The 21,069-nt window shown below is 41.5% G+C and overlaps 1 protein-coding gene across 1 annotated transcript in view; it reads left to right on the top strand.

Moving 5' to 3' along the window:
* The window catches only part of LOC311223466 (protein diaphanous homolog 3-like), a gene marked incomplete at its 3' end in the record, with an annotated part of 594,292 nt that overhangs the window by 478,734 nt on the left and 94,489 nt on the right, over positions 1–21,069 (top strand). Inside the window, exon 21 of the mRNA XM_084308253.1 lies at positions 11,728–11,967. Within this exon, the coding sequence (XP_084164379.1) occupies positions 11,728–11,967 (240 nt within the window). The remainder of the gene's footprint in view (positions 1–11,727; positions 11,968–21,069) is intronic.

Raw genomic sequence — 21,069 nt, 5'->3', positions numbered from 1 at the left:
CAGGCAACTACCGCCCTGTTTCTATTCTCACCTCCATCTCGAAAGTCATGGAAAAAATAGTCTACGAACAGGTCGAAAAGTACCTAGCGGAAAAAAATCTAATCTACGAATTCCAATCTGGCTTCAGAACATCCCACTCCACTGACACATGCCTTCTCTATTTGAATGACCACATCAAACAAGAGGTGGACGCAGGCAAATACTGCGGCATGGTCATGCTGGACCTACAAAAGGCCTTTGACACGGTCAATCACTCCATTCTGATTGACAAGCTAAAAGCAATTGGTTTTGATAGTCTATCAGTGAGCTGGATGCAATCCTACCTTGAGGGGAGGGAACAGATGGTGGAGGTAAACGGTACCCTATCCCCCCCCCTCACAGTGAGCTGTGGTGTTCCACAAGGAAGCATACTAGGACCGCTACTGTTCCTAATTTATGCAAATGACATGTCGTCAGCTTGTGACTGCAACTTGTTCCTGTTTGCGGACGACTCAGCCCTGCTGGTCTCTGACAAGAACAAGTTAAACTTACAGGTTGAAAAAACCCTCAGCTCGGAACTAGGCAGAATCTGCATATGGCTCGCTGATAACAAACTATCATTACACATGGGCAAAACAGAGTCCATTCTCTTCGGTTCAAATAACAAACTCAGCAAGACCGACGGCTTCTCAGTTACAGTGGGTGACAATATTGTCACAAGGAAAGATGAAATTACCTACCTGGGTTCCATCCTAGAGGCTAATCTCTCCTGTGACAAAATGGCATCCAATGTAATAAAAAAAGTCAACCAACGAACTCGATTCTTGTACCGGATCTCCTCTCTGGTAAACAAGAACACCCTGAAGACGCTGGCAGGAGCACTCATTCAGGGGTACTACGACTATGCTTGCACCTCATGGTACCAAAGCACCTCAAAGGCGCTAAAAACAAAATTACAAACATCTCAAAACAAACTGGTCAGACTACTGCTTGACCTTACTCCTAGAACCCACCTCACCCCTGCCCACTTTGACAACCTAGGATGGCTTAGAGTAGACGACAGAGTACAACAACTTGCAATGGGCCTGGTCTACAAGATACACTACACGACCAAGGTACCCATGTACATGTCAAAATACTTCCCAAAGGTCAGTGAATACCACGATCACAACACCAGAGGGAGCTCCACAAATCATGTTAAACCCAGATTCGGCTCAAATAAGGGACTAAACACGTTTCGCAATTATGCCACATCAATGTGGAACGCCCTACCCAAAGCTGTAAAGGAATGTGGATCACTACCCACTTTCAAAACCTCTCTCAAGGGACACCTACGGGAGACTGCAATTCAACACTGGCCCCTGTAAATATCCTAACCCAACCCCCTCCAATGTACAGTCATTTACCTAGTATGGTTTTGTCAATAGTTCAATGTACAATTGTGTTTGTTTGTACAGTGTCTCCTCCCCCCCCCCCCCCTCAATGTACAGTGTTACTTGTTTATACAGTGTGCCCCCCCCCCCCCCCCCAACCACCTCCAATGTAAATTACCCAGTATGGTTGTCAATATCCCAATGTACCCAACCCCCCCCACCCAACCTCCTCCAATGTACAGTTTCTACGTCAAATATATATACTCCCTTTTCTTGACTCCTTCTGTATCACAAACAGTACTGTATTTGCAAATCTGGTATGTCATAAATGTATAGATGTAGCAGTACTGACTATCTGTATGTCATGTATGTCATATATGTCTATATGAATTGAAAATGGGGGACCCTGATGGAAACAAGACAAACGTCTTTCTCAGGTCTGCATCCCCTTAACAATTGTATGTATTGAGCCGTACTGTATTGTACCCATTCTGCAATCTGTTAAATAAAGTTTTCATTCATTCATTCATTCATACTAATATACAATACTATATAGTGCAAGGCAGAAATGGGACGAGGTGCAATTTAGGTACAATTCACAGTAGGTGTACGAGTTGTAGTGCAAATCCTTTATCAATAAATATAAAGTGTAAAGTGTGTTTGTGTGATCTAAAGTGTGGAGAGTGGGTGCTGCAGTGTGTTGTTTGTTTGAGTGAGTGTGTGCGCGTGGGTGTGTGTGCTGTGTGCATTTGATGGTTGTTGCATAGTGTTTATTGTTCGTTTAGCAGCCTGATGGCCTGAGGATAGAAGCTTCTTCTGAGTCTTTCTGTGCTCGCCTTAAGACTCCGGTATCGCTTGCCTGACCGCAGCAGTTCAAAGAGGCAGTTGTTCGGGTGGCTCGAGTCCTTAATAATTCTCTTAGCCTTCCCCTTGCACCGCTTGTTGTAAATGTTCTGGAGGGTGGGAAGCCCCCCTCCAATTGTGTGTTCGGCTGAACGTGTCACTCTTTGTAGTCTGCTACGGTCTTGTGCAGTGCTATTCCCAAACCAGGAGGTGATGTTGCCGGTCAGGATGCTCTCTATTGTACATGAGTAGAAGTTCCTAAGGATCTTCTGACTGACTTGGAACTTCCTTAGGCGCCTGAGGAAGTAGAGGCGTTGTCGTGCCTTCTTCACAACACTGTCAATGTGTGTGGTCCATGTCAAGTCCTCGGATATGTGGGCTCCGAGGTACTTGAAACTGTTCACTCTCTCAACCGGTGCCCCGTCGATGCTGAGGGGGCTGTAGTCCTTGACCCCCGACCTCCTGAAGTCCACAATCATCTCTTTTGTTTTGCTGACGTTCAGGGAGAGGCAGTTCTCCTGACACCACTGTGACAGGTTCTCTACCTCTTCCAGGTAGGCCCTTTCGTCGTTGGCAGAGATCAGGCCCACCACTACTGTGTCATCAGCAAATTTGATGATGGTGTTGTTGTTCCGCTGTGCTACGCAGTCATGTGTGTACAGGGAGTAGAGGAGGGGGCTCAGAACACAGCCCTGGGGGGCCCCTATGTTGAGCGTGATGGATGAGGAGGTGCAGTTGCCGGCTCTTACCACCTGGGGTCTGCTCGTCAGGAAGTCCAAGACCCACTGGCAGAGGTCATAGTTCAAGCCCAGGTCCCTGAGCTTGACTATGAGTTTGGAGGGGACTATGGTATTGAATGCTGAGCTGTAGTCGATGAACAGCATTCTCACATAGTTCCCCTGCCTCTTGTCCAGGTGTGATGCTGCTGTGTGCAGCACATGGGCTATGGCGTCCTCCGTGGACCTGTTGGGGCGATATGCAAATTGCAGAGGGTCCAGGTTGATGGGGAGGGAGGAACAGTTGTAGCCCTTCACTAGCTTCTCAAAGCACTTCATGGCTATGGAGGTGAGGGCTACAGGGCGGTAGTCGTTGAGGCAAGCGGGCGTAGATTTTTTGGGTACAGGGATGATGGTGGACTTCTTCAGACAGGTGGGGATGACAGCCTGTTCCAAGGACAGGTTGAAGATGTCAGTGAATACCGGGGCCAGTTGGTCGGCACATACTTTTAGGACGCGGCCGGGGATGCCGTCCGGTCCTGCTGCCTTCCTGATATTCACTTTTTTAAAGATCCGTCTCACCTCATGCTCTGTTACCCTGAACACTGAGTCTCCATCAGCAGACCCCCCCCCCCCCCCCCCCCCCATTGCCGTGGTTTGTAGGCTGGTGTTGTTATTCACAGCCTCAAACCTCGCATAGAAGGAATTGAGATCATTTGCTAAGGAGATGTCACTGTTCAGTTTGAGGGGGGTGCCTTTGTAGTCTGTCATTGTTCTGAGGCCCTGCCACATGCCTCTAGAGTCAGCCTGTTCAAACTGAAGTTCAACTTTATCCCTGTAACGCCGTTTTGCCTCTTTTACTGCTCTCCTGACGTTGTATCTTGCCATCTTGTGTTCTTCCATGTTGCCTGTCACCAGCCCGGTGTTGTATGCTGATGTGCGCACTTTCAGAGCCTCCCGGACGGATTTGTCTACCCAGGGCTTTTGATTTGGGTATATTTTAATTTTGGTGGAGGGGATTGTTTCTTCTACCAGAGTACAGACATAGTCAATTACCGTTTCGGTGTATTCGTTAATATTGGCTGTGTTATCACGGAATACACTCCAGTCTGTGCATTCAAGTGCAGCTTGGAGCGACTCCTCTGACGTCACGGCCCAACGCTTAACCTCTCGCGAGACCACCGGCGTTCGCTTGAGACTTTGTTTGTACTTTGGCAAAAGAAAGATGGCGGCGTGATCGCTTTTACCGAATGGACTAAGAGCCTGTGACTTGTACCCATTCTTAAATTGCGAGTATACATGGTCTAATATGTTCTCGCCTCTGGTGGGACAGGTCACATGCTGATAGAAATTCGGCAACACCTTTTTAAGATGCGCGCTGTTGAAATCACCCAGAACCAAAATGGCAGCGTCAACATTAGCTGTCTGGAGTTTGTTTACCTCGTCGTGAAGTTTTGAAAGTGCGACCCCAGTGTTCGCGTGTGGTGGAATGTACACTCCGATGAGGATGATGGACGTTAACTCTCTTGGGAGGAAGAAGGGTCGACATTTTATCGTGATAAACTCCAAGTCTGGGGAGCAGTGGTTAGACAGTTCCTTTGCGTTGCCTACATCGCACCACTCCTTGTTTATCATGAAGGCAATGCCGCCTCCTTTCTTCTTTAGTGACTCTTCTGCCGTCCGGTCCTTGCGGAGGACGAAGAAGTGGTCTGCCGGTTCTATTGCGTGATTCGGGACATCTGGACTCAGCCAAGTTTCTGTGAAACAGAGGACGTTACAATCCCGAATGTCCCTCTGGAATTGGATCCGTGCTCTGATGTCATCCAGTTTATTTCCTATCGATTGCACATTGGCCAACAATATGCTGGGCAATGTGGTTCTGTGTCGTTTGGACCTCAGTCTGTTCCGGACTCCGGCTCTCTTCCCTCTTCGTCGTGGCGTCTCCTTGCTTTGGCCATGGCCACAACAAAGGATCTCCGCTGGCCATTGTTGTTGTACGGCAATCCGATCCAGAGAGCAATCCAATCGGTAAGTTTTCTTTAATCCAATGTCAATGATTGACTGACGGTCATACACGTATAATGCACCAACAGTAGGTGCAAATAAAACTCTTAATACTATAAAAATTAACAAAAGAAAGCACAGTCTCGACGGAGCGATCAGAGAGGCAGCCGTTCGTTGCAGCGCCATGATCAGATTAACACCCGGACGCTCTCAGTTGATGCATAAATTTGACCGGCTTGTAAGTTAGTAATGTTGGCGAGTGTAAAAGGCATTGTTGTTTTCACAAAGCCATTTGTATTTCGGTAACATAATTATTTCTTTGTCCATTTACAACCCTGGCTAACATAAGAGGCTGCAGGCTATTGGTTTATCCTTCCTCTATTTGTCCTTCTATCTCCTTTCATCACTACTCCTGCAACAGAGATACCTTTTGTTTTGTGTTTTAGTTAGTTATTTATCCCTGTACTCATTCACCTCTTTCTGTCTCCCTATAATAATAATAACTTTATTTGTATAGCACTTTTCATACAGCGGTTGCAGTTCAAAGTGCTTCACAACAGTAAAAAATACAGGCATAAGCGAGCATAACAATTAAAAATGTAAATGCAAAGAGATAGAGAGGTAGCAAGGTTAGGCAAATCACAGTTCTTCAACGATACAAATAATAAAATAGAATAGATTAGATAGAGTAAAAAAGTGCGGTTTGATTCAGTTTAAAATAGGCTAAAATAATAAGATAGCACGGACAGTAAAAAGTGTGATAAGATTGTTCAATAAAGGAAAAGAAAATATAACAGAGCAGTGTATCACTCTTAGTACTTTGAGTTTCCATCGCTCTTAACACTTTGAGTTTCTTTACAAAGTATAGTTCTAAGTTACCTTATAGAACAACAGAGCAGTGTGTCGCTCACAACAACAGAGCATCACTCTAACATCATATAACCGACATATGCATTTCATTGGAAGTGTATGAAAGTAGGTAGGGTAAGAATATAGCAAGGTATGGTAAATCACAGTGTTTCACATTAGGATCTAGCATCCCAATATGCTCTCTGTTTACAGTTTGATTCAGTAATACAAATAATAAAAATTGTTTAAAATGATTCAGTGTAAAAAATAGTCATCAGTAAGAAGTAAAAAGTGTGATAAAATAGTTATCTTAAAATTACAGTGCATACAGTAGGAGGTAGTGATATCAAATTAGCATAGAACCGACACATGAATTTGATATATATATCTTCAAATATTTGCCTGCATTACCCCACAGTGAAATGCCTGAGCAAAGAGATAGGTTTTAAGCTGTCTTTTAAATATGTCTATCTCACTGTCTCCCTCCATTTAAAATAAAGAAAATACAATTATGTCTGTCTCTCCTTTCTCTGTCCTACTCACTCACTCAGACAGTCATTTGATAACATAACAGTAGCTGTAATTAAACCCTTGGCGATCATATACCACAGAGCCAGCTGTTGTTTGCAATAGACAATTGAAACCTAACCTAATGCCCCTCTCTCAAACTGCACCCCCCTACCCCCTGCACCACACACACTCAATGATGTGGTCCAGGCCCTGGGCCCAATGCAATATTTTCCAATTTACAGTAATTGTGTGTGAGTGGTAATCTAAGGCAGCCTATTGTATATTCCGCCCCTTCACTTGCTGCCCTATACAGGCACTAACTGTGCAATTAACTTACCCGACCTGGGTCTCGAATCAAATCACTGTCAGCATCTATTACTACTGCCTAGCAACACTTTTTATGCTGGTTATATAAATGGATTTCAGATTGGATTGGCTCACTGGTATGAAGAGGAAAAGAAAGTGTGTGTATGTATGTACTGTATTAGTCTGCGAGTTAAACAAACACTCGTAGGGCAGGGGGTCCATGCGCCTAGCGTTCATTTGAACCGTTCATGAAATGCATGGCAGTAAATTGTATTATGTCTATTTGCACAGTGGATCATGGGAAGGTGACCGGGATTGAGTGTTTATATTTATTGTTTAAATGTTCCTTACTTTTTACAGTATTCCTACATCAGTTAATTTCTGTTTTTCATTTTCCTTCCTCTATCCTTCTGTATCTATTCTGCTATTCCTCTACTGTGTCTATACCATCAATATATCTCTATCTCTCCTATTCCCTCTATCCTCTGCTGTGTCTCTACCATCATATATATCCCCCCTCATCTTCTGTGTCTCTACCATATTATCTCTGTATATCTCCCTCATCTCTGATGTGTCTACCATCTTCTCTCTCATCTCTACTCCCTGATGTGTCTCTACCATCTTCTCTCTCATCTTCTCTGATGTGTTTCTACCATATTATATCAATCTCCTCTCTGCTGTGTAGTTACCATATTATCTCTCATGTATCATATATGCTGTGCCTCTACCATCTGAGTCAGAGAAGAGCGCTATATAAATCCAATCCATTATTATTTTATTATTATTATCTAATCTATTTCCTCTCCTCTCTGCTGTGTATCTACCATATGCTCTCGCATCTCTCCTCATATCTGATGTGTCTCTACCATATCATATAGCCTCCTCTATTCCATGTATTTACCATAGTATCTATCTCATATCGGATGTGTCTCTACCATCTTCTCTCATATATCATCCTCTCTGATGTGTATCTACCATATCATCACTCCTCTCCTCTGCTGTGTCTCTACCATCTTATTTAGCTCCTCGCTGCTGTCTCTACCATATTCTCTATCTCATCTCTGCTGTGTCTCTACCATCTTCTCTATCGCATTTCCTCCTCTGCTGTGTTTCTACCATATCTCTCTCATATATCCTTATAGCTGATGTGTATTCAAAAACATCATTTTTCCACCTTAGAAACATAGCTAAGGTACGGCCGTTTATAAATAAAAAATATGCTGAAAAACTGATCCATGCATTTATCTCAAGCCGACTTGACTACTGTAATGCACTCCTCACTGGCCTCCCAAAAAAACCACAGAATGACTCCAACTCATTCAAAACTCGGCAGCTAGGCTACTAACTAGAACCAAGAGGAGAGAACACATCAGTCCAGTATTAGCTAACCTACACTGGCTTCCGGTAACATTTAGAATTGATTTCAAGGTCCTCCTCCTTATATACAAAACACTAAATGGAACAGGACCAAGCTACATTGCAAATTATCTAGTCAACTATGTGCCTCCTAGAACATTGTGATCATCTACTACTTGTCTATTGAAGGTTCAACACCACAGTCTAAGGAAAATCGGGGATGCAGCCTTTGTAAACTAGGCACCAAAATTACAGAACACACTACCTATGGACATTAGGGAAGCTAGATCTCTTAATATTTTCAAAAACAAGCTAACAACGTACCTCTTCACCATAGCCTTCTAATACACCCCGCTGTTGATTGTAATGTAGCACTATTTTACTCTGTCCATTATATTGCATAATTTTACTATCTATTATATTCTACTATTTTATTGCACTGTATTTTTTTACTCTGTCTATTACTTTTTATTACAGGTTCAAAACGGTCAGGTATTAAACTGTGTGGGTATCAAACAAGATACTGTCAGGCTTTAAAACTGTAGGACCCAGGCCTAGAACTGCACCCTTAGAGAGGGAACTGCGCCCTGGGAGGGAGGTTTGCCATGAGAGGGAGGTTTGAAGGGTCAAAGTGGGTATAAAACAGGAGGGAAGACTGTCAAGTTCTAAACTGTCGATACCAAACAGAGAAAGTAAAGACGACTTTGAACTGTTGAACAGTAATCCAGAACAACTTTATTGCACTGTAAATTTTTTTTAATAAACAATAAAATAAGAAATGTATCGATTATATTCTACTATTTTATTGCACTGCACTATTGCACTATTTTACTCTGTCTATTTGATCTTACTCGTTTTTATTATTGTCTATTTAAAACTGAATCAAACCATAAACAAGGTGGCCTGTTGGGATGTTAGATCATAATGTGAACAACTGTGATTTTATATGTCTGCACTTTATGTGCTCATTTTATACTTTATTTTATGTCTTTTTTCTGTTGTAAAGCACGTTGAGCTGCAGTTTCTGTATGAAAGGTGCTATACAAATAAAGTGTATTATTATCATTAGTATTATTATCTACCATATCATCATTCCTCTATGCTGTGTCTCTACCATCTTCTATATCTCCTATATGCTGTGTCTCTACCATCTTCTATATCTCCTATATGCTGTGTCTCTACCATCTTGTATCTCATATATCCACCTCTGCTGTGTTTATATCATCTCATATATCCTCATCTCTGCTGTGTTTTCTACCATATTATATATCTCTTCTATGATGTGTATATAGCTACCATCTTATATATATATATATCATATATGCCGTGTGTACCATATTATCTCTATCATCTCTGCTGTGTATAGTATCATATTATATATATAATATCTGCCGTGTTTCTACCATATTATATTTATCATTGCTGCTGTGTCTCTACCATATTATATTTTCATATCTGATGTGTATCTACCATATTATATGTATCATATCTGCTGTGCCTCTACCACCTTATCTATCTAATATATCTCTGTTGTGTCTATACCATCTCATATCTCCTCATATCGGCTGTGTCTCTACCACCGTATATATCTAATATATCTATTTTGTGTCTATACCATCTCATATCTCCTCATATCGGCTGTGTCTCTACCATCTTATCTATCTCATATCATCTCTGCTGTGTCTATACCATCTCATATCTCCTCATCTCTGCTGTGTCTTTACTAGGGGTGGGACGATACATCGATCCGGATCGATATATCAATCTATTATCAATGACCAAATAGGATCGATGCAACGTAAAAATATAGATTCATATTGTGATGTTCTTATTTTGAAAATCCCATGGAGTGTTGTATCCGCTCGGCTCGGATCAACAGCACACAGCAGTAGCGTCTAGAGCGTCACTAGAGCAAGGCTAGTGTGCCTATTCTGCGACCCAAACCATGTCCTTGCTGTTTTATTCCGCAACGGGTCAAATGCATCTAACCTGCTTTGCAATCCTTGCCATTCCTTTATGCCCACGTCACGTTAAAGATCGAAATTAACGTTGCGTTAGCGTAAGCTAACAACAAGCTAACCCAGAGCCATAGGCAGAGAGAAGTGGGGACTGGGAAGGAGGTGGGGGGGGGGGGGGGGGGGGGGATAGGCATGCTCCCATTCTCTTTGTGTGTGTGTGTGCGTTTGGAAAGACCAGATGAAGTATACCGGTAGTATATTTATAGTAAATGTACTGAGGATGGACAGATAATGTTAATATTTAAACATAGAAAATACAATACATATTAAATGTATTCATGATCATCATGCAACATAAAACAATTGCACGAATGGTTTGGGAGAGGAAGGGGTTTTATGTTGCATGTTGTGAGTTCCAAAAAAAATTACTTAAAGTTTAAAGCTAAATATATCAAAACGTGGCACTTTACAGTGAACATGAGGTCTATTTGTATTAAAAACAATATTGTTTTTCATTTAAATGTCTGGAAGAGCTCAACAATAAAAATGTCAAATGATATTTCCATTGCCTTTTTTTGTTGTTGATCTAAATGTCACTGATTGTGTTAAATGGGCATATAATATTGTCTCATATTGATCACAGGCACCTGCATCGTATTGTATCGTTGTCCAAAGAATCGATATTGTATCGTATCGTGATGAAACTGGTGATTCCCACCCCTAGTCTCCCACCATATTATCTATTTCATATCTCATCTCTGTTGTGTCTCTACCATCTCCTCTCTCCTCATCTCTGTTGTGTCTCTACCATCTCATCTCTCCTCATCTCTGATGTGTCTCTAACATATCATCTATTATGTGTCTCTACCATCTTATATATATATATATCATATATAATCTATGCTGTGTCTCTACCATATCGTCTCTTCTCTGCGGTGTCTCTACCATCTCATCTATTCTGTGTCTCTACCATCTTATATATATATATATATATATATATATCATATATAATCTATGCTGTGTCTCTACCATCTTATATATATATATATCATATATAATCTATTCTGTGTATCTACCATCTTATATATATCATATATCATCTCTGTTGTGTCTATACCATCTCATATATCCTCATCTCTGCTGTGTCTCTAACATCTCCTCTCTCCTCATCTCTGATGTGTCTCTAACATCTCATCTCTCCTCTGCTGTGTCTCTACCATATTGTCTATCTCATATCTCATCTCTGCTGTGTCTATACCATCTCCTCTCATCATATCGGATGTGTCTCTAACATCTCCTCTCTCCTCATATCTGCTGTGTCTCTACCATATTGTCTATCTCATATCTCCTCTGCTGTATCTCTTCTCTCTACTATATTCTTTGTCTTTACAATCTTATCTCTCATTTATCATCTCTGCTGTGTCTCTATCATCTCCTCTCTTTTGTGTCTCTAACATCTCATTTCTGCTGTGTCTCTACCACCGTATCTCTTCGCTCTACTCTCTGCGTTGCCTTTACCATCTTATATCTCATGTATCATCTATGCTGTGCCTCTACCATCTTATCTCTCCTCCCCTCTCTGCTGTGTATCTACCATATTATCTCTCATCTATGCTGTGTCTCTACCATCTCATCTATCCTCATATCTGCTGTGTCTCTACCATCGTATCTATCTCCTCATCTATACTGTGTCTCTACCATATATCATCTCATCCTCTCTGCTTTGTATATACCATCGTATCTCTCTCATCTCTGATGCGTCTCTACCATATCACCTCTCATCCTCACTGCTGTGTTTCCTAAAACACATCCTCTCTATCTCCGTCCCGCCAGATGAGCAGTGTGAAGAGGCTTCGTCCTCGCTTGAGCCACATCCTGTTCCGGCTGCAGTTTGAGGAGCAGGTGAGCAACCTGCGTCCGGACATCCTGTCTGTGAACGCCGCCTGCGACGAGGTGAGGAAGAGCCGCTCCTTCTGCCGCCTGCTGGAGCTGGTGCTGCTGCTGGGCAACTACATGAACGCCGGCTCCAGGAACGCCCAGTCATTCGGCTACGACCTCAGCTCCCTCTGCAAGGTGAGGCATTCTCCTGCCGAAGTCCTGTAGGACTAGTGACTCTAGTAGTGTTTGGACGAAATAGATCAATACAAATCATAAGCAACACCGACACTAAAAGAAACATGAGAAAAAGAAACAGGAGCAACTAAACGGAATACGCTGAATACTGGCAACACAAACATGTCATAAGAGACTAATAGTCAGTTTACTAAAGCAAGTGGTCTCTGATAGGTATTAAGTTAAGTTGTCTCTGATATGTCTTAAGTTAAGTTGTATCTGATTGGTCTTAAGTTAAGTTGTCTCTGATATGTCTTAAGTTAAGTTGTCCATGATAGGTCTTTAGTTAAGTTGTCTCTGATAGGTCTTCATTTAACTTATCAGCAGCTTTGTCAAGGGTTCTGGAGGCAATCAGCATAGCCTAGTTTCACTTAGCCTGGTTCCACTTAGCCTGGTTCCACTTAGCCTGGTTCCACTTAGCCTGGTTTCACTTAGCCTGGTTCCACTTAGCCTGGTTCCACTTAGCCTGGTTTTACTTAGTCTGGTTTCACATACAGAAGTTGGAGCAGAAATTGCACGGTATCACATATCAAACACGCATCAACCAATTAGGATAATAACCTGTTAAGCCCTATTTTCTGAAAGTCCTCCTAAAAATACATACCTAACATAAATTGAAGATTGCTCCACTTCTCCAAGTTCCATTTGCATGTTATTGGTATCTAGGGACATCTATGGATGTCAGTGAATGTATTACCAGAGTCAGTAATATTGTGTCTGTTACTAGGCTTGAGTAAATTGTGATGAAAGGATGTGATGAAAGGAGAATATAAATTATGATTTTTCTTTGCATCTTTGACAGCGAATAACACCATGATAAAAAATGACCAGACATGAACAACTGCCACTGAGCTCGTTCAGTACCTTCTTGAGATCACGTGTACAACAAATCTAAGCAAATTAATAAAGGGAAGATGATTAAACAGAAGGTGTTGTAGATATGGTACTGAATTCTGCCATCCGGACACATGCAATTTGACATATTTGTCCAATTATCTAGCGGTCTCAGTCAATGAGTCAACTAAATGTCCCCATTGGAAGGGTGTAGGCAAACAACTTATAAATTGAACCAGAGAAACAATTCGCGGACTTTGCAAGAATGTTCATTTATTGGGACTCAATGTCCAAACATTCCGTTATTTGGATAACTGTATTGCCATCATCACCAGGTGGTCAATTAGGCAAGCGGTTAGCTAGTAGCTGGTAGTTAGTAGCAGCTTAAGTCTGTAGATAGTAGTACTTGTTAGCAGTTAGCCAGCTGCGTACGTTCAGACGTTAGTTGATAATGTCAGTATAGAGGTCTATATGGCATTTGGTAATGTCCAGCAGAGTCGACACGGATAACAGTTTGTTGATAGTCAGGTTACAGTTAGTAACAGTCAGCGTTTAGCATTGGATAGTAGCATTTAGCAACTGTCAGTAGTCGATAGCATTTAGTCAGTAGTCAGATTATTTACCTATACAAAGGAAAGGAAATAAATGGCATTAATTAGTAACTAGATATCTGAATGAAAGGATAATTGCGGATATTAACGGCGCATACAATGCAACGTACCGTTGGCCAGTATGTTCGCCCACAGGGCTTTTCACCTTACAGCATATGGTCAAGAGTGTCATTTAAATAGCGCAACGCGCCGGCGCAGAGACAGCTTACCTGTCCAGAGTCACAATACGCGTTCCAAAGTGCGTCCACTAGGCGGCACCAGGCAATAACTAACGCGTGCAATAAATGTTACTTATGATAATAATGATAATAATAATAATGAACATATTGGGAAAAATGTCGGATAATTCTCCAATATTATTATAGAATATAGAATACCAGGCCTATAAATAACTTTATTATAGCCAGGTTGCACATCTATGGATCGGGCCAAATCGACTCTTTCCAATGGCAGAGTTTAATCTGGATTTAGTATCACCAGGCGTGCAGCAAGAACCGTGAATGAAATCGACTGTAAGTACAGTTACTTTTTTTGTATCCACTTTTTCAATTTTTCTCCCATCCCAATTCCACTGTGCCAATTCTCCCCTCCCCTGTCTTAAATGTTGCTCGCATATGCCCCCCACTGTCCGGTTGTAACTTGTAGGGAGGATAGAAGCCTTGCATCATGTGTCCCCTCCGATACATGAGGAGGCAGCCTGTCGCATCTTTTCACCTGCCAGCGCGGACTCTCATTGGCGAGGTGTAATGTGTGGGAGGCTCACACTACCCCCGCCATTTCCTGTCTCTGATGTGCAGGCGTCCCAACGTCCAGATTACCACCCATCGACTTCGACCCGCTAACAATTGAGTTAGTATGACGGCTGGCCCAAGCCGGAGGCAACACCAACAGCCGGAGTCGAACCCGGTGTCTCTTGCGTTCGTGACGAGCGCAATGTCCGGTGCGCCACCCAGCCGCGTACAGTTACTTTCTTATAATGGATATGGCTTCGCCATTTTGAATTCGGTTTGCAATGCAGATTGTTGCTAAACGTTCACAGAAGGTAGAGACAAACTAACTGTGCTCAATCTATGCCAATAACAGTTTTGTGGTATAATCCAAAGAAATAAAAATGTATTTCCGGTCGAAATTCGCTAGCTATTGAATACAATTCCTGATCTGATATTTCATTAATAACACTTTCAATCTATTGGTAAACAAACGTATTGTTGAATATATACACTATGACTGTTGTTTTAGCAGGATTATGGTATTTACTCTTGGCACATAAAAAAAATAATAACATTAATCCATACATGTAGACATGGATTTATGACGTGATGTCATATGTGGTCCGCCGATGGACTGCTTAGCTAAAGAGGTTAAGGGACTTATGGCATCCTTTTTTAATGACACATACTATAACCTAACATAATATAACAAGATGGCATCTCCGGTATAAATGAATCATTCATTATATACAGGTTTTAGCTAAGAAGAAGCTAGTTTTCTCACATTTCCGGCCGGTCGGTATTTCGGTTGGCCGGTCCCAATAGGACTAATCATCAACAGTGTTTACTTTTCAACACTGGGCCAGTATCCAATCAGAATGGAGTTTTATGTGTGAGTCATGCGTTGAAGCCAGATTACTGGCAGGCAGGGGAGGGGGGGGGGGGGGGGGGGGGGGGGGGGGGGGGGGGGGGGGGGGGGGGGTCTTTTGTTCTCAGAACAAGATCTGCATTGCGTTCCTGGCATTTGTGCTTTTTGGAAAATAACTAAATTATAGTGACAGGGAAGATGGCGGGGATGATAAGATGCCACTGAGCTGCTTGCAAACGGGATTCAAACCCGTGCCATTGAAATCTCTACCACATTGAATATGCACCGTTGCTCCCTGAGCCATATCTGCTGTGTGATAAACCCAGGATGAGATAGCCAGGAAGACGGGTCATGACATTACTCCATCCGTTCTAGCCAAGTCTTGCCCTTATCCATTTATTGGAGTGTGTGTGTGTGTGTGTGTGTGTGTGTGTGTGTGTGTGTGTGTGTGTGTGTGTGTGTGTGTGTGTGTGTGTGTGTGTGTGTGTGTGTGTGTGTGTGTGTGTGTGTGTGTGTGTGTGTGTGTGTGTGTGTGTGTGTGTGTGTGTGTGTGTGTGTGTGTGTGTGTGTGTGTGTGTGTGTGTGTGTGTGTGTGTGTGTGTGTGTGTGTGTGTGTGTGTGTAAATGGATTGCATTTATATAGAGCTTTTTTTATATTTTTTTTTATTATTGCAAAACAAATTATTAAAAGTCAGTACTCAACACACAATGCATAATGAAACTTTCAGTAAAGGTGGTTAAAATATATGCAAGTACAGAAACAAGATAAAACAAAATTAGTCTATAATAACATTTTAACCGTATACAGCAGGGGTGTCAAACTCATTTTCACAGAGGGCCACATCAGCATTATGTTTGCCCTCAAAGGGCCAAAGACCGTATAAATGTTAATGTAATGTAAAATAAATGTAGCTACACATTTACATATTGTTAAACATGGTGTTTCTGTATTTATTACTTATTCAAGTTATACATATTGCATATTCATTTGCATAAATGTAAAAATATATGTTAGCTTATGTTATTTTAACAAATAATTTTAGTTTATCAGAACCCCATATTACTCCACCAATCAATGATCAAACCATTCAAGTAAATAACAAATACAAGCTATGACATTAAGTTTGTTCAAAACCTTTTTGTCACAGTCAAGAGGGGCAGAACTAACAACTGTGAGCTGCAAATAACACGTGGGACAGATGTAGCAGATGTTACAAAAACAAATGGCTGCACACAACCTTGCAGAGGCCATACATCCAACTAATGGAAGATAATTTAATTAACTTTAATTAACAGATTGCAGAATGGGTACAGTACAGTACAGCTCAATACACACAATTGTTAAGGGGATGCAGACCAGAGAAAGACTTTCGACTTGTTTACATCAGGGTCCCCCATTTTCAATTCGTAATGAAATTGCTATTATGTGTCTGCATGAACATACAACTGTAACTGTACTAGAAAATAACAAAATAAGGGTTGTCTCAGTTCACAACTATATTGGTCAAGTTTTGGGTGGGACTTGTTTGCGTCCCTACAGCTTCTTATTCAATTGAGCGAGATGCTCGGTTATGTCACACAGCCAGTTTGCATCCGACAGTTCAGACAATATTTCTTCAACCCTTTGTTACCTATTCCGCCTGGATCTTTTTTGAATTTTGGGCTGTAAAATTGTCAAAGAATGTCTGAGGAGTAAGTGCTTTTGGCTTTTTTCCTTTGTTACCTCAGATGTTCAACATACATGTATGTGTAAGAATGTGTAATAACTAAGGCTGTCAAAGTTAAAGCTTTATTAACGCATTAACCCACAATTATTTTAACACTGCTATTTTTTAACCCAATATTAATGTAAAAAAAATTTTTTTTTTTTTTTTTTTTTTTTTTTTTTACCTGAGCTCTTGGGGGGCCACATCAAATGACTTGGCGGGCCGGATTTGGCCCGCGGGCCGTGAGTTTGACACCTATGGTATACAGTGTATATCCAGCGAAATTACAATTATATAAATGTTAGTATATAATATACCCCTAATACCTATTTTCTAAAACCCTACACACATATGCTCCAGCTCGAACCCCCCCCTCCCGGACCCCCTCTTGGATAGTACCTCCATTATCCCTCACTCCTAACCAGACACTACCATTATAAGCTAGCCTTTATTCTCTCCCCACTTCTAACCACATTGACATTTTGGATTCATTGAGACCCAGAATTCTTGCTGTAGATATTTCTTGATATTTCACATCGAGATATGTAAGAAACCACACTTTTCGGCACATTTTTTCCGGTTGAAACCAACGTGATGCGATCAGTTTTTTAGCTACTGTGATACCCGATAAAACCAATCTCTTTAGTTGTGGATTCACTGCAAACTCAAAAACATCATTCAATAGTAATACCGAGGGGTGTACAGGTATATTCCAAGATACGAGTATTGATAATTGTTGGGACACATCTTTCCAGAATGCCTTAACTGGTGGGCAGTCCCAATACATGTGCATAAATGTTCCTTCGTCCCCATTTGTACATTGGGAGCATTTGGAGTCTTGTTTAAGCCCCATTTTGCACAGCCTTATAGGAGTCAAGTATGTCCTGTGAATATAGTTCAGATTGATTTGTTGATGATCCGGGTTCCTTGATGTAAGTCGGACATTTGCCCAGGCTCCTTGCCAATCAAAGTCATTTTCCAGGTCTGGTATATCCCTCCTCCAGACAGTGTCTAGTTGAAGGGTTTCATACGAGGACGTTAGTAATTGATAATAAAAACCTGATACAAAACCTCCCAATGTTTCTCTTTCATAGAAAAATTTGTGGTATCTGTGGTGTTCAATTGGTATGAGTAATGGAACACCGTGAGACCTCAGACAAAGTCGTAACTGTATGTAAAAAAGCCATGTGGACTCGGTGAGGTTAAACTTTGTGCATATTTCGACATAACTACAGAGGCCCTTGTTATTAAAAATATCCCCTAATGAGTGTATGCCTTGCTCTTCCCATATAGGGAATCTTATAGGGCGTTTTCGCATTAAGAGTGCATTGTTATTGAATATGGGAGTGTGATTATGCCATTCTTGAGGGTTAGGATATTTCTTTTGTGTTTCCCGCCATGTTCTGATTGCATGGGTAATTATTGGGCCAAATTCTCGCTCACAATGCTTGATTGAAAGTTTAGTGTGTGCTATGTCTTTTAGTCTCTGTGGGGCTACTATGTTTTCTTCTAATTCTCTCCAAGATACCAAAGCCTGGGGGTCAAACCATATCTTCAGTGGTCTTAATGTGAAGGCCTTAAAATATTGTAAAAAATCTGGAACTGCCATGCCACCGTCTGCTTTATTTCTCTGTGCGGTGGATCTTTTTATGCGAGGTGGTTTGTTATTCCAAATAAATTTGTATGTGGAGGTTTGTAATCTTTTCCAGTAGCCCTCTGGAGGAGGTAACGGAAGCATTGAGCTGAAGAAATTGATTCTTGGTAATACATCCATCTTAACTATTGATACCCTTGCCTGTACTGAGTTTTTAAGTTTTGCCCACCTGTCCAGGTCGTCTTTGATTTTGTTCTGTATTTTTGTGTAATTGTGCTTCACCGTTTGTCTTATGGTGGGAAATATTTCCACTCCCAAGCATCTAAAATGTTTGACCATGGGTATCGCACCTGGGAGGGTTGTGTCTTTTTTTGCACTGATGTTAAGAGGAAGAAAAGCCGACTTAGGCCAATTTATTTTAAATCCCGATAAATCACCAAAGTTCTCTATCAACTTGAGTATATGCGGCAATGTGTTGTTGGGGTTTTGCATGAACAATATTACGTCGTCCGCATATAAACTAATTTTATGTTGTGTGCCCTTGATTACTATTGGTTCTATGTGTTGGGATTGCCTTATAAATTGTGCTAAAGGTTCTAATGATAGATTGAATAGTCCGGGACTAAGAGGGCAACCCTGTCTGGCTGAGCGTGATACCGGAAAGATATCGGAGATGAATGTGCCTGTTGTAATCCTGGCCGATGGGTCCTTGTATAGTACTTTAATCATATCAATGAATCCTTTTCCTAACCCCATCCTTTCTAATACTGCCCATAGAAACGACCATTCCAACCTGTCAAATGCTTTCATAGCATCCAGGGATAGCATCGCCTTAGGTGTGGTGTCCTCTTTGTCTGCGTCTAGTACGTGCAGTATTCGCCTTATGTTATCATTGATCAGGCGACCTTTTATGAAGCCTGTTTGGTCCGGGTGAACTAAAGACGTCATATGCTTTTGCAATCTGATGGCTAATATCTTAGAGTACAGTTTGACATCGGTTCCGAGGAGGCTTAAAGGTCGGTAACTACCGCACTCAGTGGGGTCTTTGTCTTTTTTGTGAAGAACTGAAATGAGTGCGATATTAGACTCTTTACAACTTATGCCTCACATTCACCCATTCACTCACACAGTCACACACCGACGGCGGGGGCAACCATGAAAAGTGCCAACCTGCTCATCAGGAGCAGTTAGGGGTTAAGTGTCTTGCTCAAGAGCACTTTGACACACTGAGAAGAGCCGGAATTGAACCGGGGACCTTCTAGGGGTGAAATGATACATTGACCCAGATCGATACATCGATCTAATTATCAATGATCCAATAGGATCGATGCAACGTAAAAAATATTGGTTCATATCGATACTCTTATTTTGAAAATCTCAAGCGCAGCTCCGTCAGCTGGATTCGTGTGAGATCATCACGCGAGATGTGAAAACAGACCATCTGGCAGCAACAACAGCATGTGAAATGCCCATGTGGAAATATGTTACAGGAGGGCTCCAGCGTGCGCATATTTGGTCACAATATGGACCCGAAATAAATCCCTGCTTTTTATTTCTCGCAACGGCTCCAATTAGTATAACATGCTTTGCATCCTCACCATTTGTGTATGCCCACGTCGCCGTAAATACCTATTTACTAGGGGTGGAACGGTTCACAAAATCGACGGTTCGGTTTGTATCACGGTTTTGGGCTAACAGTTTTCGGTTCGGTTCGATATACGTTGTTTTTTATTTAAAAATCTAAACATGCTTCTCATTTTATAAAATAAATAAAATAAAGGTTTACAGTGCCTTAAATAATGTTTGGCACACAAAGACCGAACTGACTGAAAAATATAGGCTACATTTGTCAAAGTATTAACTTAGTGCAAACAAACAATATGCTCAGCTATACTAGCTGTCAACAATGTTTAAATTCCCTGATTGTCAGTTCTTAATGGAAAGATTAGTTTGCCGCTTGAAATTAAAGTGCAGTATTTGAAAAACAATGAAAGGAATATGGCTGGATTTCTTATCAAAAGGAAAAGTGTCACTGTTATTTAAAATAAATAAATAAACAAATTAGAAGGCCATCAATATAAATTGCAGCATACATCAAACTAACACACACATAATGTACTGTTTCAAAACAACACTGCTCTGTTCATTCTATTTTTAAAATACGTACATTATCTGTCTACATTTATTTAGACTAACATTATTTAAATATTGAGTGCAACTGTGGTGGATTAACGTAAATCGGTGAGTTGGAACTATCTATGGGTTGGGGGACCGCACGGACAATTTAGCGTCACGGACCTGGACAAGCGACAATAGTCCCGGTTGGAGTTAGTAAACACAGTTGTATGTTAGCCTTCTTGGATGTTGAATAAACGCCTATCATTGTCTTTCAACACCCCGCCTCTCAGACTCCCATTTTCTCCTCTGCTAGCTAGTCGCTATGGTAACATTCATTGTCTGTATTAGCTGGCGGGCTACCATAGTTAAAACGTGCGTTGTGTTGTACAAACTGCTAATGTTATGGCAAGATGTGTGTAGGCCTATGTAATGTTATTGGCTATGTTTTTAAAGTCGTAACGACGAACGACGGTTCGAATGTGTATCATTCCACCCCTACTATTTACCTAAACTAACGTTAGCTGCTAGCACTAACTAAGCTAAGCTAACCCTGCTCACAGGCACAGAGACAACTGTGGAGTTTCAACAGTGAGGGAAAGGGGGGCAGGGCTGAGCCAGTTCA

Source organism: Notolepis coatsorum (genome assembly GCF_963971535.1).
Source record: "Notolepis coatsorum genome assembly, chromosome: 2".
NCBI classification, from domain to species: Eukaryota; Metazoa; Chordata; class Actinopteri; order Aulopiformes; family Paralepididae; genus Notolepis; species Notolepis coatsorum.
The sequence above is the reverse complement of the archived record's forward strand: the minus strand, read 5'-3'. Positions and strand labels throughout refer to the sequence as shown.